At 42.5% G+C, this 23,111-nt stretch overlaps 1 protein-coding gene across 3 annotated transcripts; it reads left to right on the forward strand.

The window, feature by feature from the left end:
- Positions 1-23,069, forward strand: ptprnb (protein tyrosine phosphatase receptor type Nb). Of its 3 annotated transcripts, none has more exons than XM_061679389.1 (22): positions 1-475; positions 2,912-2,962; positions 6,819-6,929; positions 6,996-7,092; positions 7,184-7,331; positions 8,809-9,184; positions 11,014-11,157; positions 11,316-11,350; positions 13,037-13,173; positions 13,269-13,324; positions 13,428-13,492; positions 14,835-15,050; positions 15,326-15,598; positions 16,217-16,364; positions 16,447-16,520; positions 16,935-17,012; positions 17,302-17,421; positions 18,500-18,666; positions 19,515-19,568; positions 21,485-21,549; positions 21,639-21,712; positions 21,811-23,069. In XM_061679389.1, the coding sequence occupies exons 1-22, from the start codon at positions 391-393 to the stop codon at positions 21,880-21,882; spliced, it is 2,646 nt and encodes an 881-aa protein (XP_061535373.1). In that variant the 5' UTR covers positions 1-390; the 3' UTR covers positions 21,883-23,069. The 3 variants fall into 3 exon arrangements, with proteins under 3 accessions (XP_061535373.1, XP_061535392.1, XP_061535382.1); XM_061679408.1 differs by having other exon boundaries at positions 15,341-15,598; XM_061679398.1 differs by having other exon boundaries at positions 13,434-13,492.
- The last annotated feature ends 42 nt before the right edge of the window (positions 23,070-23,111 follow it).

Below are 23,111 nucleotides of genomic sequence, written 5' to 3' on the forward strand. Positions count from 1 at the left end.
ATCTATGTATCAATTTTACTTTGTAAAAATTTACTTTTTTTGTTTGTTTGTTTGTTTTAAAAAAGATACTGCAGTAAAATAATCCTTCACTTATTAACAATTGGAAATGGAAAGAACGAATCAAACCCGGATGACTGCTGTTGACTATTTGCTTGTTCTGTATACGTTTGATGTAGCCAGTGTGATCCTGTGAGTGAGTGAGTGTCGTGTGGTGTGGCGCCCCCCTTTGGTGATGTTCCGCATCCGTCGCCCCCTCTGTGTCCATCCCAGCAGTAGAAGAAACAGCAGCGTTGGCGAGCTGCAGCATCTTCTCGACAATGGACAGCTGCTAGACGTTAACACCGGCAGCGGCTCACTCCTTTCCTCGCCCCGGTGGATCTCGGGTTTATCATGAAGTGTTGTCGCCCGTGGGTGGCCGTGTGCCTCCTTCTCCTCCTCACCACCGGCCGTCGCTTCAGTGCGGCCGCCCGACACGGTAAGAGGAGCTCCGGGGCACACACTTTAAAACACCCCCAAGTAACTAGCTCATCCAACAGCTATCTTTACTTCCTACATCCTATTATACACTTATCGAACAGTTTGTTTTAGCCTTGTGAGCTGATGTAAACGGTCGGTAAGATATACTGTATGTGTGCAGCTGACGCAAATGGTGGCTTCTGGCGTCTGGTTGGATGATTTTGTTATGCACAAGGAAAACACAAGCAGGAAGGCGAGTCTTGTCCAGCCAAACAGGAGAAGAAATGATAGTTCTATAAAATGCAGTTTTTCAAATGGTGAAATTTTGGAGGACAACAGGAACATGCAACTTCCTCATTAATGTAAACAAGTCAATATATGTTCTACTTTTCACACATTTTCTCTCTTTGTGACAACCGGCTTCTTCTTTGACAATCGCGTCTTGTTTTTGTGGTTTAGTTACAGTATATTGTATGTGGAGCCTCAAAACCCAGGGTAGCAGGTTTTTCCCCCCCGTTGCAAAGCGTTGGTGGATGTGTGGTGCCGAATCACTTGGTGAGAGTCGCTAACTTGTTTGCAATGATCCACACCAGTCTTCTTGCTCCATGTGCGGTCGGCCTATCATGCACAGGTACCAGAAGTGGAATCTTCCATAACAGTGACTTTCCACAGCTTTCATGAACTTGGAGCATTGATTCAGCACCTAAGACCGAAAAGAAATCCCTCTCTTCTTAAAGGATTACCACTAGTCACTGACGAGTGGTCAGTGATGTTCGTTTCATGGTATCAATCATCTTCTCATCTATACTTGTTGTGGCTTTAAATGACAAAAGGCCGCTGCAGGTCTGACCCACTGCAGAGCATGATCATTATGGAGGAAGTAAGGCGCTTAGCAGTCCATTAGAGGAGGAGTCAATATTGTGTGTGTTCACGGTAGAACCAGTAACCCTTGCCCATATCTTTGAGCCACATTAGGCTGCACTTACAGTGGTGCAGTCACAGTGCTTAGGGTGTCACAGTCCAAAGTTCAGCTGAGCTGCAAGGGTAGCAGCAGCACCATCCTGGCTGGTGCTTTTCTCAGCATCTTGAGCATCCTTAGGATCCTCATCAAGCCCCTGCCTCCTATCCATTCTCTGTCAAGTCAAGTACAGTCAACTTAATTTCAATAGGGCCAATTGACAAAGTTATCTCAAGGCACTTTTCATATTGATCAGCTCAAGAAGCACTTTGTTCATACACTGAAGAAAACCTACTGAACCCCAAGTTAGCAACCACTTGGTGACGCAGGCAAGGGAAAAACTCCCTCCAAGGAAGAACCCTTGAACAGAACCCAGGCTCTGTGGGGCGACCATCTGTCTTGGCCAGTTGGGTTGCAGAGGGTTGAGTAATGAGAGAACAATGGGCACAGCAATAGCCATATCAACAACAGTAATAATCACATGAAACATAATTCCCTGCCTTTTTCGCCGCAACTGTTCTTCACAAGGTGTGAGTATACTTATTGGCCCCCGGCTCAGTACCTGTACATTGGGGTTCACCCTGGAGGACAAGAGGGTAGCCTTCCTCCGCCTTCGGGTGGGGGGGGACGGGTCCTGACTGTTGTTTGTGCCTATGCACCAAACAGCATTTCAGAGTACCCAACATTTTTGGAGTCCATGGATCGGGTGCTGGAGAGCGCTCCCGCTGGGGACGTCTTCATTCTGCTCGGGGACTTCAATGCTCACATGGGCAATGACAGTGAGACCTGTAAGGGCGTGATTGGGAGGAACGGCCCATTCCTCCTCCTATCACAGTTTTGTCCTTTAGTCCTGCTAACACACACGACTGAAAACATGACCTCCTTTTTGGGAGGTAATATCAAGCGATTTGCAATGTGTGACATTCCATTATGTTTTTAGTGCAGGTTTAATTTAATGTTTCAGTGCTCAACGTTTTGTGAACATTTTATGAACCAGTCTGCTCTTAAGAGGCCAAATTAGATTTCTGCCATTTTTCTACTTTCGGTGATTGTTGACAGTGATTGCTTGAAATGTTTTAGTATCAGGCTGCCAGCTGAAGAAGGGAGAGGAGTGCACAGAGATGATTGGGTGAGGTTGGATGAGGGGTAATGTTGCATGCGTGGGTGCATGGGGGATAAATCATCTTGGGGTAATGCATGCAGAAGCTCTTCCTGTATGTTTAGCCACAGCTTTCCCATTTCACTGAGATTCCTGCAGTTCTTGTCATCATGTCAGTGTGATGATGTCTTGGAAGAATAATGATATTTTCTTTCAAATCTGTTAATAAAGTCAGCTGCCCCCTCACCCCCACACTACGGTTAATATCCAACAGAAGGTACACTTATTCAGCTCGGTCCTATTATAGTGTACATTTTATTTATACAGCATGATATAGGCCATTTTTATAAAAAAAAATCTAGACGAGAAGACTGAATGAGTTTGTTTCTTCTTTACAGGTTGCTTGTTTGAGAAGAAGCTTTGTCCCAGAGAACAGCTGTGCAGTGATGGTGAGTTTATACATCCTCCATCGTACTGTATGTGGTGCTTTTACAACCTGCTGCTTATTTCTAGTCATAATCATTTATAATATGCCTGACACCATAATGAGCCCATTGCTTTTTCAAACATAATGAGATGTCATTACAACTCAGCAGGCCTATGGCTTTCATGGATGCTTTATTGACGATTTCTGCTCCCACTAGGCTTCAGGATGCGACTGAGTGTAAAGCTAGACAAAGTATATGTTATTCCAGGAGTTCTATAGAAATACTAACCTGTAAGCAGTATAAAACTTACTGTGCAGGTTTATATACAGTGGGTACGGAACGTTTTCATCCATTCATCCATTTTCCTCTGCTTATCCGACGTCGGGTCGCGGGGGCAGCAGCCTCAGCAGGGAAGCCCAGATTTTCCTCTCCCCAGCCACTTCCTCCAGCTCTTCCGAGGGAATCCTGAGGCGTTCCCAGGCCAGCCGAGAGACATAGTCTCTCCAGCGTTTCCTGGGTCGTCCCCGGGGTCTCCTCCCGGTGGGACGTGCCCGGAACACCTCACTGAGGAGGCGTCCGGGAGGCATCCTAATCAGATGCCCGAGCCACCTCATCTGGCTCCTCTCAATGCGGAGGAGCAGCGGCTCTACTCTGAGCCCCGCTCGGATGACCGAGCTACCCATTTGTTAAAATCATTTAAGTAATTTTTTTCCCTCATTAATGTACACTCGGCGGCACGGTGGCCGACTGGTTAGAGCGTCAGCCTCACAGTTCTGAGGAGCGGGGTTCAATCCCCGGTCCCGCCTGTATGGAGTTTGCATGTTCTCCCCCGTGCCTGCGTGGGTTTTCTCCGGGCACTCCGGTTTCCTCCCACATCCCAAAAACATGCATTAATCGGGGACTCTAAATTGCCCGTAGGTGTGAATGTGAGTGCGAATGTTGTTTGTTTGTATGTGCCCTGCGATTGGCTGGCAACCAGTTCAGGGTGTACCCCGCCTCCTGCCCGATGATAGCTGGGATAGGCTCCAGCACGCCCGCGACCCTAGTGAGGAGAAGCGGCTCAGAAAATGGATGGATGGATAATGTACACACAGCACCCCATCCATCCATCCATCCATCCATCCATCCGGGCCGGGGATTGAAACCTGGTCCTCAGAACTGTGAGGCTGACGTTCTAACCAGTTGGCCACCGTGCAACTGAGCAATCGGGGGAGAAGAGCCTTAGTGAGAGAGGTAAAGAAGAACCCAAAGATCACTGTGGCTGAGCTCCAGAGATGCAGTCGGGAGATGGGAGAATGTTCTAGAAAGTCAACCATCATTGCAGCCCTCCACCAGTCGGGGCTTTATGGCAGAGTGGCCCGATGGAAGCCTCTCCTCAGTGCAAGAAAGCCCGCATGGAGTGAAAGCCCGCATGGAGTTTGCTAAAAAACACCTGAAGGACTCCAAGATGGTGAGAAATATGATTCTCTGGTCTGATGAGACTGAGATAGAAACTGTTGGCCTTAATTCTAAGCGGTATGTGTGGAGAAAACCAGGCACTGCTCATCACCTGTCCAGTACAGTCCCAACAGTGAAACATGGTGGTGGCAGCATCATGCTGTGGGGCTGTTTTTCAGATGCAGGGACAGGGAGAATGGTTGCAATCGAAGAAAAGATGAATGCGGCCAAGTACAGGGATATCCTGGACGAAAACCTTCTCCAGAGTGCTCAGAACCTCAGACTGGACCGAAGGTTCACCTTCAGAAAAAGACAATGACCCTAAGCACACAGCTAAAATACAGGAGGAGTGGCTTCAGAACAACTCCGTGACTGTTTTTGAATGGCCCAACCAGAGCCTTGACTTAAACCCAATTGAGCATCTCTGGAAAGACCAGAAAATGGCTGCCCACCAATGTTCACCATCCAACCTGACAGAAGTGGAGAGGATCTGCAAGGAGGAATGGCAGAGGGTCCCCAAATCCAGGTGTGAAAAACTTTTTGCATCATTCCCAAAAAGACTCATGGCTGTATTAGCTCAAATGGGTGCTTCTACTAAATACTGAGGAAAGGGTCTGAATACTTATGGATGTGTGATACTTCAGTTTTTCTTTTTTTAATTTCAACAATTCCGTTTTTTTGCTGTCTATATGGGGTGTTGTGTGTACATTAATGTTGGAAAAAAATAACTTAAATTAATTTAGCAAATGGCTGCAATATAAAAAGAGTGAAAAATTTAACAGGGTCTGAATACTTTCCGTACCCACTGAATATGGAGTCCTAAAACAAGTGCGCGTCTTTCTGATTGTTTTTTTTCTATGAGATTCAATGCATCATACGCAAAGCTATGAGCGTAAGAGAACGTGGGAGGAAGTGAAACGTAAACGTCTCCACCGTCACCACCAATTGCAGGCTGTGGAAGCTGTTACTATGGTGACGGTGACATCACCTGCCTGACAACCGTGTGCCTCCCGTGTGTGTGTGCGTGACTTTGTTTTGATCAGAGATAGCGGGAGCAGAGATGCGATGACTCATCAGCGCACACGTACGCACATGCACACACACACACACAAAGTAACATCACCGCTGCAGTGAATGTTGATGGGATTGATGTCAAAAAGTGTGAAAGTGCAGTGGAACATGTCTGCAGCCTACGGTTACAGTCATGCCCAATTATTAGTCAATGAATTTCTTCACTTGTAGCTTCTGTTTCGATTTAGAACGACTTCCTTAAGCTTCACACCTTGTTCGATTTACCACCCTTTCAGCTTGTCTGTGGTCATTTTTGACACATTAAGTAACATTGGTCCTTCTCATTAATTAATATAAACTCTTTTTAAGTTTATTTATTTATTTATTTTTACCCTTCAAATTCCTCTTTGTTTGCCCAATGCGCAGGTTGTAAAACAACTTCAATAATGCAAATTTTTTTTATTCCCACTACCACCTTTTAGTGCAAATAGTGCAGGGTTCTTTTTACAGCCAGCAGTGGGAGCTTCCACTTCTTAAATTAAAATGTAATTCTTCTCCATGGTCAGCAGAGGGTACCTCCACTTCCATCCATCCATCCATTTTCTGTACCGTTTATCCTCGCTAGCTTGCTCCAATGTAAGTGTGGTAAAGAAGGGTTCCCCAACCACAGGGACGCTTCACCCCATTTGGTCCCGGGCCGCAGAGAGTGACTGAACAAAAAATATTTTATTCATCTGAATTTTTTCATGCAAAAGCAGATGTACAAAATCATGTACATCTGCTTTTGTCCAAACGCTCATCTCGGTCACGTGATGTAGGAAAAAAGTAAGCCCACAAGCTAGCAAAAATTTGTAAAAAACAAATGTGTTCTAAAGTTTCTTTGAAAAAGGGAACAAGCCAAAATATGAAACCAAATCAGACAATATCGCCAGTCCTACTTAAGGTACAGGCTATTACTAATTTACTCGCACGCACCAAACCCGTTCTCTGGGTAATGTGTTGTGATAGGCTTGCAAATGAGACATTTAAGCCATCAAAACTACTTCGGCACATGGAGCCCAATCACCTGCCATTAAAAGTTCGAGTTTATTGAAAGAAAAAAAGATTACCCCAAGATGGGACTGGCTCGTTGAAGAGAAACTAATGCAGAGCTCCCACTAATTACAACTACATTCAGCATAATGATGAGTTGTGCTGTATATCAGGTGTGTCAGAAAAGGTCCAGGTCCAAAGTTATCCAGTATTCAAATCCAAACTACAAGTTTTCCCCTCTTAAGTAATCCCCATTGAGTCTATTGCGCTTTCTCAAACATCTCTGGCACGCCTTCATCCACTCCTGAGAGGATTCCTCCAGGATCCTCCACAGATCCGTTGTCACAGAGGCTTAATGGGCATGCGACATGGCCTCTTATAATCTATTCCTGTGCAGATGGTTTGTTTGGACAGTGTTGGGCTCCTCACCACGATCCAGTCCAGTACCTGGTGTCTGTACCTGCTCTGTATAAGCTGCAGGAGGTTCTTAAAGACCTGATGGAACAAGGTGAGTGCCAACATCAACTTGTGTAAAATGCCGAAACCCCCTTTGACACCTGTGTGGGCTGAGCAGGTCTGACCTGGAGGGATGACGTTACCCAAGCAGCAATTGGACGAGAGTTGAGTTACATTCCCTCTATTACCTCCTCACAGCTTCACCAGCGCAAATGGTAAGAAGAGAAATGTCACACCAGCACGACCTGATCACCAAGATCCCAGAGGAGACTTTTTAATTCCATGTTTTCACTCCCACGCTTCCAGGCTGCTCAGTAAACTAAGGATTCCGAGACCAGAGGAAACCGTTGACCCACAAATGATCCAACAGTACATAGAATACCTGACACTCGACCCTTCTCCATCCTCCATACATGGGCAGGTGGCCCCGCTGGATCCGTACAGCTATCAGCAGGTAGTGAAATATGAGTGAAGTATACGTAATAAGTAGTGCCAGTGTGATACCGTGCCAAAATGGGAGAAGTTGTTTTGAATTTATGTTTTTGCAACAGCAGGAGTTAGGCTACCATTAGCACCATAGCCAAAATAAAATCCATAATTATCAAACCGCATCGCAAAGGATTGAGCCATACTCGTATTTTCGCCGCAGTAGATTATTGCAACTCTTTCCTCTCTGGTATTTAGTTTTAATTTTAGCATCACTATAGTGGCTGACAGCTTGTTTTAGAATTGATTTTAAGATTTTTAAAGCACATACTATCTGGGTGTGGCTCCGAACTTGCCACAAGCGCTCAGCTTATAGGGATGCACTGATACCTGTATCTGTTTCGATGCCGATACTAAACATCTCTAATCGTATCGGTGCTCGAAACAAAGGCTTCATTACCAACACACTGACACCATTTCATCAGCCTGACATAATTTTCAGGCAAGTGGAGTAGGAGCCATGTTGAAATGCTTTAATGTAAACACATTGTTAGCCGACTGCAAATTATCCTCTGCAAAATTGATGAGGAACTCCGTTCGGGTGGTGACGGAGGCCGCGAGTTGCGGCGGCAGGCAGTCTGGCCGGCACCAAGTTTCTCGAGCCCTACCGTTCCACTCCGCACTGAAGCTGTGACAGCCGGCACATTGAGTAAAGAGAAAAGTAAGCGATGGTGTGATACAGTATCATCATAGTTGTCCTGTCACCATTTTATTTTTGTGATAATCTCAAGAAGCAGTGTTGTATTCCATATTGCTACTTGTATAACCACCAGACTGCATTCTTCTTCATTTCTTTTCTTCTTTGTCTCTTATCTACTGTATTTACTCCTTTTACATAGTACCCCTTAGTTTTCAGACTGAGACGACGCATAACTGAAATGCCTTGTTTTACGGCTACATTTAAGTCAAATGCGTGGCAAGAGTGTTAGAAAAACATGCTGTTGGATGTTATAATGTCAGCAATGTGAAGTTGTTCCTCTAAATCGTGTTTTATTTGAGTGAAACATACAGTATGCCATATTGAAAAGAAGTTCATCTTTTTGAACATATTTGATTAAAATAAAACGGTCATCACAATTGCAGGACATAATGAAATGATTAAAGATCAGTACTTGGTATCGGCAAATACTCAAATGTGAAAAGAGTGGTATCGGTGCATCACTACTTATTTATTTACTTATTTGCTACAAACCTACATCAGTGCTCCTAGTCTCGGTTGGGTTCTAGGATTGCCTGGGTTCCTTAATGGGTGTTATAAGAAAAACTGTATGACAGCTGGCATCTACTGCATTTCTGTTTTGGTGTTTATGCATGTAATTGTGTTTTATTAAGTTTTATGTTTGCTCTTCTGTCCTGTCAAAACACTTTGTAAACGTGTTTAATAGGTCCTACCTGTACAGAAATAAACTTGCTATTATTGTTATTGTTATTATCATCATCATCAGGATGAGGCTAAACGATCCCTCAACTCCCTGGAAAATAATCCAACCTCCACCTTCCTCCGCTTGTCCCCCCCGCGCTCCAGATCCAGAGAAAAGGCTCTGGACAGAGACAAGCACCTTCTCCAGAACTTGGTGTCCTATTACCTCTCCTCTACATCTTACTCTTCCTCCTCCCCCTCCCCCTCCCCCTCCGCCCCCGTCCACGCTGCTTCCCGCCACAGGGGGGCACCTGCAGCGTCATTCCCATTAGCCTCCTCCTTCACAGAACTTGACTTTCCGCTTGACTACGACCAAGACTATGCTTCCCAAGTTGAACATCTTAGCAATCAGCTGGAGAACAAGGTGGTGCCAAAGTATGACGCTCTGGCAGGACTGGACGGTGAGAAAAGTCAAACAGACCGATCCTTTTGCCTAAATACAGCGGTGCCTTGAAATACTGTACAAGTTTAATACATTTTGTGACTATGCTCGTAGCTCAAAACAGTATCATATCTCAAATCAGCTTTCTCAAATAAAATGAATCGAAATGCCATTAATCCATTCCTAAAAACAAAAATGTATATAATGTTTTTTCCCCTAAAAATAGCACTCTGTATTTTTATAAAAACATACAGTAATGACATAATTAAATGGAATGTTAAGAAATAAACAGTTTTTACCACATTTTGTTGCTTCAATTTAATGAACATTGTGCTGCTCCTTCTGGTGTGCACGGCTTAGCCACCTTGGGGTAATACTGTATAATACAGACATGGATATACATAAAGCCAGTTAAAACTCCTCAGTAAACTGCAGACATATTCTTTCCTATAGTCTTTTTATTTTTAATTAATTAATTTTATTTTTTTTACAGAGGCTAAAGAATATATGCCTGTTAGTATTGTTATCCGTCTACATGTGTTGCTCTACCGTTTGGTTTCAAATCTCCGATGCTTAAAGGGCTATAACACTGCGACAATGATTCTATTCGTTACCCCATCTATGGCATTTTACATTGTTAGCATTAGGCTCAACAAACTTTGTGGAGGCAAAGCTATGTGTGTTTTTTTTTTAATACATGATTTGTTGTTATCTTTGTCTTATGTTTTGTTTGACAGCAAAAGTGAACTGGCAGTGGCAATAACCGATTGAAGCCTTTTTTTTGAAGAATTGTTCACTAGCTGCCAAACTGCTGCTTGTTGTGAAGTTAGAGGAGTTGAGTTTACTGCCACCATACAGCAGTTGTATCTCAAATTTCTGTCAAATCAAGATATTGACAAAATTACAGTTTGTATTTAAAAAAACTTGTAAGTTGGGTCACTCGTACCTCAAGGCACCACTGTAATTGGATGTGGGTCAAGAAATTCATACTGGAAGTTGGTCAAATAAAGTTGCTCAGTAAATCCTAAAAATGATTTTTTACTGTCAATTATACAGTGTACATTATTTTAACAACTTGGCACAATGAAAACAAAATTCTATGCACACAAAATATGTTTCCCTATTTTATTAACTTGCATAGTGCTCATATTGAGAAGATGATCACTGGAGAGGACGCACGATCAAACGTTTCCATAGCTTTGCGAATGTTGTGAACAGACCAACAAAAAATGTGTTAATGATAACAACTGAAAAATGTATCTTACCTCTGGAGTTGTTTTTTTTCTGATTAGACAGAGAATTATTGAGGCTGGTGGTTTTTAGGCTGGCACAAAACACAACGTATTCGCCACCAATCGTTCTTGGAATTGACAACATCAAACAATTCTCTTAAATAAGGCGATAGATGGGATATTTTGCCAGTTCAAACTTGTTGCTGCTGTTTATGTTCCCTGGTTCCTCCATGGTGCTGTATCTGTGTTTTTCCCAGCCATATCTCAGTTTAATCAAAGTCAATCAAAAAAAGCCAAAATCAATCAAAATTTCAACCACAGTGAAGTTCACCTCGTTCTATGTACAGCTTTTTTACATTGTGTGGTCGTCGGCGGATGTTGATAAAAGTAACAATCCTATTTTGACAAAGTAAGGATTAGAAAAGTAAAACGGAAAATGAAATACTCAAATACAAATGCCTGAAAAAATCTACTTGAGGAATTTCCACTACAGTATACAAGCAGGATTACAACTGGATTCAACTATAAAAATATACAGTTAAGGATAAAAAGAGAAATGCATTTCTTTTTACGATAAATGCAGTAATAATCACTGTAATTTTGAACTGTTTTCCAGCACGCTCTGTGCAGCGTCTGGATCAGCTGCTGGACCACTACGGCCTGGATATCCAGGATTTGTCCCCCGAGCAGAGAGACAAACTGCCGGCTTTGCTCAAGCAGCTTCAGCTGGAGAGCTCCTTCAGCCACAAAGCCTCTAAAGGTCTCAGCATCCTGCGCCTCACATACTCTATCAATGCAATCTCTCATACTTCAGTAAAGCAACATGATGCATGATCATTTTGATGCACATTTGTTTACTGAGATAAGCTGAAGTACATACAGTACAACAAATCTTGTTGTGATGTGTCTATGTTTCAGAAAACTATGGAAACAATGTTGGCTCAGGGAAGAAGGTGAGCGTGATGCATGTCATTAATACAACATTACACATGTATACTGTATTCTTACCTTTCTAGCATCATTCAACCCTCCGACCTTGTTATATTTTATTACTCATTCAGCTTGTTTGTGGCCCTTTTTGACCACGTACAGACAAAGGGCTCTATTTCTGTGACTAGCGTGACTCCAGCATGGTGCATGGCATAACTCTGTCCGGGTGCAAGTTACACCTGGTGTTGGTAATTTCGCGGACCATCGCACCCGGGCTCATCTGCTGCGCTGACTTCTGCGTTGCTGTGGCCATGAACACAGCCAACTTCAAACCTGTCCAATCAAAGCGCCTCCTCTCATTCCCTTTAAATGTGGCGTGGGAGTGGTGCACTGACTGTCTTTGACATGGCGGAAGAAGAAACTGATTTGCTTGAGTCTGGGAGGTCGAAGCGCGCAAAGTACGTTTATACGGAACTGAGCGCAGACCTCCACGGGCGGATGATTTAAGTTAACTTGAGGGGCGATCACAGATCTGTGTTGTGAAGTGGGCACTTGCCCCATGCCAACCAGTGGGATGATTTAAGAAATATAATGATGATGATGATGATAACAATAAGAGTTAAATGAATTGATTTGTACCATGATTCAAAGGGTTTGAATCACACTGTTCACATAGGGCTGTTTTTGAATGGAATACGTCTGACGTATCCACCACGTCTGCGGAGCTCTCGTATCTGTCTACCTATGTGGCCCGATCAAATTCACCAAAATTGCGTTAGACCAGTGGTCTACTTTGTGCGAAAAGTTAGATGTGGTCTGAGCAGGCATAAGTTTAGACTGACTTTCAGCCACCAAATTGTCACATGTATTGAGTGTATGTCAAATCTGCCCCATAATTCTTTTACTGAATAAAGCTTTAAGTAACATCTGTTCTTGTCATAATAAAATATACATTTATTTTTGTTTTAAACCCTTTAATTTCCAGTGTGTTCGCAAATTAGAGAGCTTGTAAAACATCGAAAATGACTTTTTTATATACAGTATTATCAGTACCACATTCCTCCCCCCCGCCCCCCATGTATTGTTAAAATTGTACAGTTTTTCTACAGCAAACAGAGGTAGCTTCCGTTTCTTCAGTTAAAATTGAATTCTTCACTTCTGAAAATCCAAATTATGTCACTCATTTGCTCCATTAGATTGCAGTAAGGCATTAAACGCCTCTTTCGGAAACAACAAATATAACATGAAATGCTGCCTTGTCAAAAAAAAAAAAAAAAAAGTTGAGGAAAGATTAAAACTAACTTTTTCAAATGCTCAGTCGAATGAAACCCATTTTACTAAAATTTTATGGTGCAGTCTTTTCATTGGTTTCAAGTGGCCACCAGTGTCCACGATAGAGCCAAAAGGTACAAAGGTACCACGATAACACAGCGGTGGGCTATAACCATGTGTTGGGAATTAGAAAATTAGGCAAAAATAAATTTTAATTACATTTTCATTAACACAGCTAAGCTGGTTGGAAAAAAAGGAAGCAAATTGAACACAAAAGGCCAAGAGGTTTAAGTTCTTAGCTCCTAATGAAAGTAGGCTACCATGACCACTCATCTTGATGAGAGAGAGATTTCCAAAGTTTCTATATATGTTGAACTTAAAAACCTCAGTTTATACATTTAATTGTGAGAGTGACAATAATATTTTTTATTCATCAGATCACAGAGGGTTTCATGGACCACAAGATGGCCGCCCCAGACGGTCTGCCAATAATGAAGTCCTCTAAACCAGTGGACGTCCAAAAGGCTACAAGCTCTGCTGTGGTTGCTAAACTGGGAAAGAACAAACCTGAAGAGTATGCCTAGATTGTCACCAACCAAATGTTTTGTATAAACAAAACACTTTTAGAATGATTTTCCTAACAAAAGCTCTATTCTGTCCTTCTGCTAGTGTATTGGCCCCAGTGATCACCTATGAGACAAGCCCAAACCTTTCAGAGAAAGAAGGTTAATATTGCATCTCTACTGGATATTTGCCATATTTACCTATTCATAACATTTTGGGCATAAAGTTGTATGGTCATGAAGTCGTAAGTCTGCACATGCTCAGTTGCAGATAAGAGCATCCTGGAACATGAGACAAGCCTGAAGGTTCTACAGAACATGGAAGGCCAGGTGACAACAAGCAAACATACAGTGGATGGATGGATGGATGGATAGGTAGGTAGGTAGAACGGTGGATGACTGGTTTGTTTATATGTGCCCTGCGATTGGCTGGCGACCAGTTCAGGGTGTACCCCGCCTCCTGCCCGCAGTTAGCTGGGATAGGCTCCAGCTCGCCCGCGACCTTAGTGAGGATAAGCAGTACAGAAAATGGATGGATGAGCCAAACAGAGTGGCATACGTAGGTACCACTTTGAGAAGAGCGTGTTATTTTTTGTTATTTCTATGTTTGAAGCTGATCTTTAAGCTCCGGTGATCCGGTTTCGATTGGTAGTCCACTTTGGAGAAATTTTTAAGTTTAAAATTTTTGACCGAATGTACTGCAGCTTTGCGCTTCATTTCAGAATTGCAGCCAAATACAATACATCTCTGCGATGAAGAACAGCAACAACGTGAACTTGTGTGTTCTCTCCTACGCCCCTGTTTGTCAGACACAATACTGTCTGCCTCAGCATGCACTTTTTTATTTTATTTGCGGTTATATGCAATCAGAGAAACTAAATATGTAACACACAAATTAAAAATGCATTAGCCTGACTATGGAAAATTAGAGTGCATATTAAAAGTGTCTGAAAACATTGGAAATGTCAGTAGAGACAGAAACAGGCACTTGCCAATTGCAAGCCTCCTCAACCTAGTTAGGGAGCAATTGCGCAATCTGAGGTGGGGTGAGGCTGCTTGATGCTGCACTTCACCCATGTATGTAAACAGGAAATATGCAAATGGGGCAATTTGGACTACGAAATCATAGGCAATTTTTAATTTAAAAGGAACATTTACATAGTTCAAAAGTTAAATTCCTATCACCCATGTGTCATACTAAATAAGTGATCAACCAACAATAGTACAAACATTACCTGTCGACTTGTTGTGCATGGTGGAGGTAAACTGGCAATGAAATACAACAGCAATAACAGCACAGGAGACTGAGCATGTCTGATTTACAGACTAGTGATGTGGGTTTGAATCTTTTTCTACATCTTTGTGATATTAGCTAATTGGTGTACCCCGCCCCTCGCCCGATGATAGCTGGGATAGGCTCCAGCAGCCCGCGACCCGCGTGAGGATAAGCGGTGAAGAAAATGAATGGATGGATGGTTGTTTGGCTATATATGTTCTGCGATTGGCTGGCGACCAAGTCCAAGGTGCACTGTGCCACTCTTGCTTGAAGTCAGTTAAGATCCAGTTACCCTCGGCCCTAATGAGAATAAGCAGTCGAGAAAATGGGTGGATGGGTAGCTAACAAGACGATTTGGTGTTTTTATTTTTTCATTTTATTGTTACTCTACTTCAGCAAGTGAAGAATGACGGCAAAGCATTGCCACTGGCTACTCAAGTCCAACGTGGCTCTCGCTGGCTTTCCTCTACCCTGGTGGCTTTCGCTTGCATTGGTGGCATCTTGGTGGCGGCCCTGAGCGTCATCTGCCTGCGTCACCACGCCCACCGATTGGCAGCCAAGAAGCTGGGCCTGGGGGCCGAGGGTGGAAGTTTCAGCCATCAGGAGTACCAGGTGAGGAAGCCCATGGAATGTAGAGACCATGAGGTGTAACGTTAAATATTTTCTGGTATTTTGTGTCTTTTGACAATGTACATCAGTTGTGCTGTTTGACATGATGCAATATCTGGGAATTTTAATAGATTTGATTTTTTTAAATAAATCAGTGTGACCACAGTTTAATAAAGATTGGGAAACACCAGTAAATGTTAATGATAGCCAGGATATTGACAAGGCTTTGAAATTTAAAACTGGTTAATGACAAAAGACATGCATAACTGGTTCACCAGGACCTGTGTCGCCAGCATATGGCGTCCAAAGGTGCCTTCGGACGCCTGGAAGCCGCCGCCCTGGGGGCCGTGGGGGGGCCGAACGGAGGAGGAGCAGCTGGTGCCGGGAAGGGGGCCGGAGCAGTAGGGGGCGCTGACTCAAGAGTGAGCAGCGTGTCGTCCCAGTTCAGTGACGGAGCCCAACCCAGTCCCAGCTCTCACAGCAGCACGCCGTCCTGGTGCGAGGAGCCGGCACAGGCCAACATGGACATCTCCACTGGGCACATGATTCTGGTAACTTCTCAGTCTTCGCTTGTGTTCGAAGTCATCAAAGTTGTGTCCAATAAAGAGCTCATCAGTAATGAATCCCTTACTACACTAGTCACAAAAAGAAAGGGATATTGGTCTTTGGGCTGAAATTTCAGGATGACCCTAAAATAACCTTAAATTTCAAAAACTGTCCGCTTCTACGCCTTTCTGTGACTCTTCTAATCTCTCGGAATCTCTGTTGCAAGCTCCAAAAGAAACTCCTTGACATCCTAAACTCAGTGGCCACTGCCTGTTTGAAGCCTCGTACTGTTGATCAGTCTTGATAAGTCAAGTACTGTCGCCTTGGTTTCATGATGTCAAAATGTGAACAGCATGATGAAGCAATTCTAATTGAATTCAAATGTTTGACGTTCAGCTTCTTGTTAGAGGACAGCAAGTTGTGGAAGAAATACCGAAACATTGAACAGGTCGATATGTGAATTCAAAATATTTTAAAGAAGTGTCAAATGAAATTCACCTGTAAAGATTATTTTAGTTTCATCCTAAAATTTCACCCCAAAGCATGATATCCTGAACTTTTTGAGATTAGCATCTGTGAAAGACACTAATTGTTGTGACTCAATTAAAAAAAAAAAAAAAAAGGCATACATGGAGGACCACCTGAGAAACAAAGACCGACTGTTGAAGGAGTGGGAGGCTCTCTGTTCCTACCAGGCGGAGCCCAGCAGCGTTTCTGTGGCTCAGAGTGAGCCTAACACCAAGAAGAACCGCTTTCACCACTCCGTGCCCTGTGAGTCCCCACAAGAGCTTTCAGTCTCCACAATGAAACATAACATATATATGCTTCATACTGTATCTTGGTTCTCCTATAGATGATCACGCCAGGGTGAAGCTTAAACCAGAGATTAACCCTTCTCGGTCCGACTACATCAACGCCAGTACCATAGTGAGTCCCTACTTTGAGAAACTGCTCAAAATTGTACACTACTCACACGAAGTTAGGGATGTTGGGCTTTTGGGTGAAATTTACGGATGAACCTAAAATTCACTATAACCTTACAGGTGAACTTAATTTGACTTTCTCTAAACATTCAAAGCACATATGCAACTGTTCAATGTTTCATTACATTTTGCACAAATTGCTGTTCTCTAACAAGGAGCTGAACAGCAAAATTCACAAGTTTACAGAAGGTCAAATGAAGTTCACCTGGAAATGTTGTAGTGCATTTTAGGGTCATCCTGAAATTTAATCCAAAAGCCTAATACCCCTAACTTTTTTCGTGAGTTGTGCATTTCGTCACTGCAGCTGGTTTCCATGGGCACTTGGCCATCAGCTCATCGTGTCTCTCCCTTACTTTAGATTGAACACGACCCTCGGATGCCGGCCTATATCGCCACCCAGGGCCCCTTGTCCCATACCATCTCTGACTTCTGGCAGGTCAGTGACACACTTTGACTAACACTTTGCTTGCAATTCAAATACTTTTAGGCATGTTCATTAGCGATGACTGAAATATGGCTGAAACAAGCTTATTTTGACAAAGTACGGAGTAAAAATGACAGATTTCTATTTTTAAATGTAGTGTAAAAAAAACAACAACAAAAAATCCCCCCCAAAATGCTAACATGTATTACAGATAACTGCAAAAACTATTTAAATACATTAACCAAGTATTTTTACATGGTTATAGTCGACCACTGTGTGCATGTGATGTGTTGGTGTGCAGATGGTGTGGGAGACTGGTTGCACGGTGATCGTCATGATGACAGCTCTGGTGGAAGAGGGAGAGAAACAATGTGACCGCTACTGGCCAGATGAGGGCTCCTCGCTCTACCATATCTACGAGGCGAGTTCAGCAGTCACATCCCGAACGTCATGTCAATGGCTTTGTTGTTCTATGTCTGTCTGTCTGACTGTCTGTCTGTATCTGCTAGATGTAGCAAAGTCCTCACACTCAGTACTTAAAGTACAACCAAACTCACATCTTTGTTTTGTCTCTAAATACATTAAATACAGTATGTTTGAAGGTAAATGCTAAAAACCTGTAAATATTGAGAAGAATATAGTACTGAATTGTTGAGATATAGCTTAAGACTCTTTTTCTTCACCTATTTTGGAAGGGGCTAAAAACTAGCCCAGTAACATCACCTGGCTGGGGTGTACACTTTCTAGCCCACTAGATAAATGCCAAATGCTCTTATCCCATGCAGTGGCCTTTCGGCAGAATTGCCACTTACTCGTTCATTAGCTAGAGAAGCAGCCGGAGGTCCGACGCAATGGCGTTAAAGCCGTCAACCACACCTGGCGGACGAGGAGGAGGAGGAGGGGATTGTGGTGGTGGGGGGGGGGGGGGGGGGGGATAATCTGGCTATGGCCGCCTAAGGTTGAAGCGTTACGGCTGACGACTCTTTACGCCGTCGATTAACAGCCCGCTGAAATTCAAGGGAGACAAAGGGGTGGCCGCCCCAGAATGTCTCTCTGTGTCCCGTGCGAGTGTCTCTTCCCCACTTAAGAGGAGCCGTGAGAGGAGACACGTCTTTGATTGATAGCTGAAAATTCTGAGGAGGCGGGATTTCGAGAGCATTTCGTGACAAGCCCACAGCATCTGGAAGACTGATTTCACATACGTGACGATTTATTTATTTATTTATTATTATTATTTTTTAATACATTCATTCCTTTTCCGGCTTGTTAACAAGACTCTTTCCTGTGATGTCAAATTTTCAAGACATTTTTTTGGTCCGTTTGGTTGCACTTTAAGTAGAATTACACTTGCGTGAAAAAAGACTATCAATAGTAGACATACTTATTCAACTCCTTTACTTGAGTAAAAGTAAAAAGTGCAGATACATACCTGTAAAATGTATTTAAGTACTGTAAAGAAGTACTTGTACCTGGCTACTTCCCACAACTGCTATCTGCAGGTGAACCTGGTGTCCGAGCACATCTGGTGCAACGACTTCCTGGTGCGAAGTTTCTACCTGAAGAATGTTCAGACGCAGGAGACCCGAACCCTCACTCAGTTCCACTTCCTCAGCTGGCCGGCTCATGGGATCCCCACCTCCACACGTCCTCTACTGGACTTCCGCAGGTACAACGCCAATGACAATGGGCCTCATTCACTTATAAATGCATAGAAGTGTTCTCGCTCTGCACAAACGTTGAGTGGATACGAAAAATTATCGTCCAATTCATGACGTGTGTACCGGCTAATTTTCTTCATGCTACCGTGCGTATGTTATTGAATCAAAAGTCATTCTAAATGACAGACTTGTACCTGCGAGCTGCAATCTGTGTAAAGCGCGCCCCTATTTACTTGTAAATGGACATCCGTCTGATGCATCTCAGCCAATGCGCAGAAATTGACAGTTATCACTTTCTTCATCTTTATTCTATGTTCACAAAGTTGGTGTCATCGGAAAGCTTACTAATCACAGAAATCAACATCATATAATAATCATGTTAATAATTTTTAATTCGAAGTAAAATTAGAAAATGCGCCACAAATCATTCCACCAAAAACTATTTACGAGCCGAGTATGAACCAACACTACATACATTGTTCGATACATAGTAAGGAATAAATGTAGCAAAGCAAAAAGGCATTTTTAGTTGATAGAACTCATGAAATTAGCATTAGAAGCGAAAATATAGGTTCCCTATGCCGATCAGAGTGCTTCTCAAATCAGTAACACCAGTGGCGATCGATCAACTTACATCACTTTTACCCATGCAGAATCACAGAATCCAGTGGTTTATTGTTTAACATATCTGTCTGTGTCATTCTTGTGGTTTGCAGCTAGTAGTCTGAGTCCAGTTGCATAGTCACAAAAATGATCATGGACTGATGTGGCTGCAGCAAGAAGCCCGTCACTCAAATGTTGAACTTTGACCTTGCATGTTTTCACACTGGACATTTTCCCACTTGTCTCTCCTCAGGAAGGTGAATAAATGCTACAGAGGACGCTCATGCCCCATCATCGTCCACTGCAGGTTTGATATGATGTTCATCTCCGAACTCCCTATTTTAAAATACCTATAAATAATGTATTTATTGTAACTGTTTTCTCATTTTGCATGTTTGTAATTTAACGCAGTTTCTCAACTTTTATTAAGCCAAGACACTTACAGTATTTTCATTCATTCATTCATTCATCTTCCGTTTCGCTTATCCTCACTGGCGTAGCGGGCGTGCTGGAGCCTATCCCAGCTATCTTCGGGCGGGAGGCGGGGTACACCCTGACCCAGTCGCCAGCCAATCACAGGGCACATATCAACAAACAACTATTTGCACTCACATTCACACCTATGGGCCATTTAGAGTCTTCAATTAACCTACCCTGCATGTTTTCGGGATGTGGGAGGAAACCGGAGTGCCTGGAGAAAACCCACGCAGGCACGGGGAGAACATGCAAACTCCACACAGGTGGGGCCAGGATTTGAACCACGGTCCTCAGAACTATGAGGCAGATGTGTTAACCAGTCATACACCGTGCCGCCACTTACAGTATTTTACATTAGAAAAATCTCCGAGTCCAACACTAATCCAAAATGTCACAAGAAAAATTTATACTGAAATAATGATTATCACGCCTCAATTTACTCACAAATTGACTTACTCAATGTACAATACACAGGTTAATTGTATCTTCTGTTATCTAGGAAAGCCTTTCAATTTTTCATCCTCTCACTATAAGACGCTGGCAAAGATGTTGCAGATCAGAGGTCCTGAAACTTATTACACCAAGTAAAAAAATACTTAACTCTGCAAGTACCACCATTATTACCAACATTAAAATACAGTAACATAGTAGGCCAAAAAGGTTTTATTTCTAAAATTTCTAAAAAGTACATTATGATTGTAAGCCACTGCAACATTATTAACAGTTTAAATGTTAACACTAGGTTTACATATGGGGGGGGAAAAGCTGCACTTAAATAATGATTCAATTGAAATTTAGTGTGCAAATAAAATAGAAAATACCTAAATAAATAAAACATTTCCTAAAGATTAATGCGAATGTATTGTCCGAAAACATTGAAGACAACTGAACTGTACTTGGGCAGTGATACTTTCACATACCACGAGAGAGAGCCCACATACCACACTTTGAGAATCACTGTAGTAGATGAAGAGTGAGATACCATTTGTACTCATTCACTCATCATTTTCAGACAAGTTTAGAAAAAATGCCTATTTGTCCGCAGCACACCCGATGATCTCTAAAACAGTAGGTTGGGAGTTATTCCTTTTATGTATGAGTTTTACAACAAATGGATATATGAGAAAATACTTTAGCATGAAGTTTTATTTAAAGGTGGATTTGGGCAAAGAAATTGTCTACCAGCTTCTCGGGCGGCCCGGGAATGACATCGACTGATTTCAACAGGAACTCTTGTGAGATGTAAGAAACGATATCTCGTACAGTAGACCTTCTCCTTGCACCAACCCAAAGAAAAAAGTCAAAGGGTGGTAATTTGGGACAAGACTGGCCACTCATTCAGACTACGGCGACTCACCCACAACAATAGCAAAATGTCGATGGGCCCCGTCTTGCATAAAGTCGAATCTTCAACATTCTCCCAAGCACTGACAATGCACCAGATTTCATCTTGCATCACGGTCAGGTATCTTTCCACATTCGTGGTATTGAATGAATGGCTCCAAAATACTGAACAAACATGAAAAAAAAACGGATTAAATTCTCCTACTTTAAAGAACAAATACAAAAAAAAAGAAACAAAATACAATAAAACTATTCACATACCGAAAGTACTACATTTTAAAATGGGGAGTTACATTTCAATCAGTGTGTATACACTGAGGATTTGCATGTGCACAAAAGTGTCGGTGAAAGACATTAAAGGCTGTGACTGCTGGTTTTCCTGTTTTGTCACTATCTCCATAGTAACGGAACAGGCCGGACTGGTACTTACATCCTGATTGACATGGCTCTAAATCGTATGGCTAAAGGTGAGTGTTAACATAAAAAAAAAAATGTGGCCTGATCATAAATGACAAGAGCAAGATTGTTTTTTGTTTGTTTGTTTTCTGTTCTGTAGGTGTGAAGGAAATCGACATTGCTGCGACACTGGAGCACATTCGTGACCAGAGGCCTGGGATGGTTCGCACGAAGGTAAACATTTGTGTAAAAGGCACATTTTCTAGAAAGATAGATATCATAATAATTCAAAGTCATAAGAATTTGTTTTAACTTCTTTTTTTAAATTTTAGGACCAGTTTGAATTTGCCCTGACTGCTGTGGCTGAGGAGGTGAACGCCATCCTTAAAGCTCTGCCTCAGTAAAGCGGTACTTGACCACAATCTGAAGACCCCTGACCTCCTTTCTCTCTTGACTACCTTTTGCCTTGCAAGTTAACAGTGATGTCACGCCATGAAAATAAAACAGTCTGTAAGTGTAACCTTTGGGGAGGATTTGTACAGGCACAAAGCCGTATGTCATGTTGAATTATTTGTAGCATAATATTTGCCACATATAATAGCACATCTGCATGAGTAATCTTAGAAAAACTACACTACATATACTCTTTTAAAGGTCCTGTATTTTGGCTATTTAGACCGCCGTAGACTGACACTCTAACATGGATGAAAGTGTCAATTTAATTTTTAAAAAAACACCATGGTTTTGTCATACGAGTGTCCAAAAAAGGCCCCTCTGACAGCTACTTCTGTTTGACCCAGTTTTGTAGCTGCTGTGTCCATATTTGGCTAAGACCGCCCCCTTTCCTCTGATTGGTTTCCTCCGTGCAGAAGACCCACTTGTGAGAGCGCACGTGTTTATGTTGACAGCCCTGACTCGGGAGCGGAAAGGGAAGGCAGACGTATTAGCTAGTGATGCAGATAAACTCAAGAAATTCAAATGACCTGATTTCAAGCCTCTCGTCATAAAAACGTCTGAAACTCAGGTATGGATGGGCGATTTTAATTATTTACTGAGGCACCATAGAGACAATATTACATCCAAAATACTCGAAAAAGTTGGTTTGGCAAAATATGGGACCATTAAGATGCCATGTCCCTACCTGCTACTTACTCATGTAACTTTCCCCCCTACCCTTTTGGATGTGCCGGTGTTTAAGTTACAATTCCAGTATCACTCGTACCTGCACAAATCCAGCCTGAAGATCCTGTGACAGTTTTCTTGTGGGAGCCTCAAGCCAATTCCTTTCAGCTTTTGCCCATGTGGTGGTCTGTTGTAAATTGTGCCAATGAATAGATCATGTTTATGTCTCAGGAAGTGGATGTTGGACTCAGCAAAGTTTTGAAAAATGGATCTACTTCATATAATTTACTACTCCGGTAAAGTATATGATTAGCGAGTTGATACTGGTCTGAGTATTATTGATACCACCCATGACATCTGCAGATCTGTCATTTTCTGTGTGCCATTAAACTGGTTATATTGTCGTATACCTCATGCAATTTAGAAAATGAAAAAAAAGAGAAATACTAGTCAATGAGAAAATATTTTATAACTGTGAAATTATAAATAAATATTTTCGTGTTTAAGTGCT

This window comes from Phycodurus eques, chromosome 1 (genome assembly GCF_024500275.1).
Source record: "Phycodurus eques isolate BA_2022a chromosome 1, UOR_Pequ_1.1, whole genome shotgun sequence".
Classification (NCBI taxonomy): domain Eukaryota; kingdom Metazoa; phylum Chordata; class Actinopteri; order Syngnathiformes; family Syngnathidae; genus Phycodurus; species Phycodurus eques.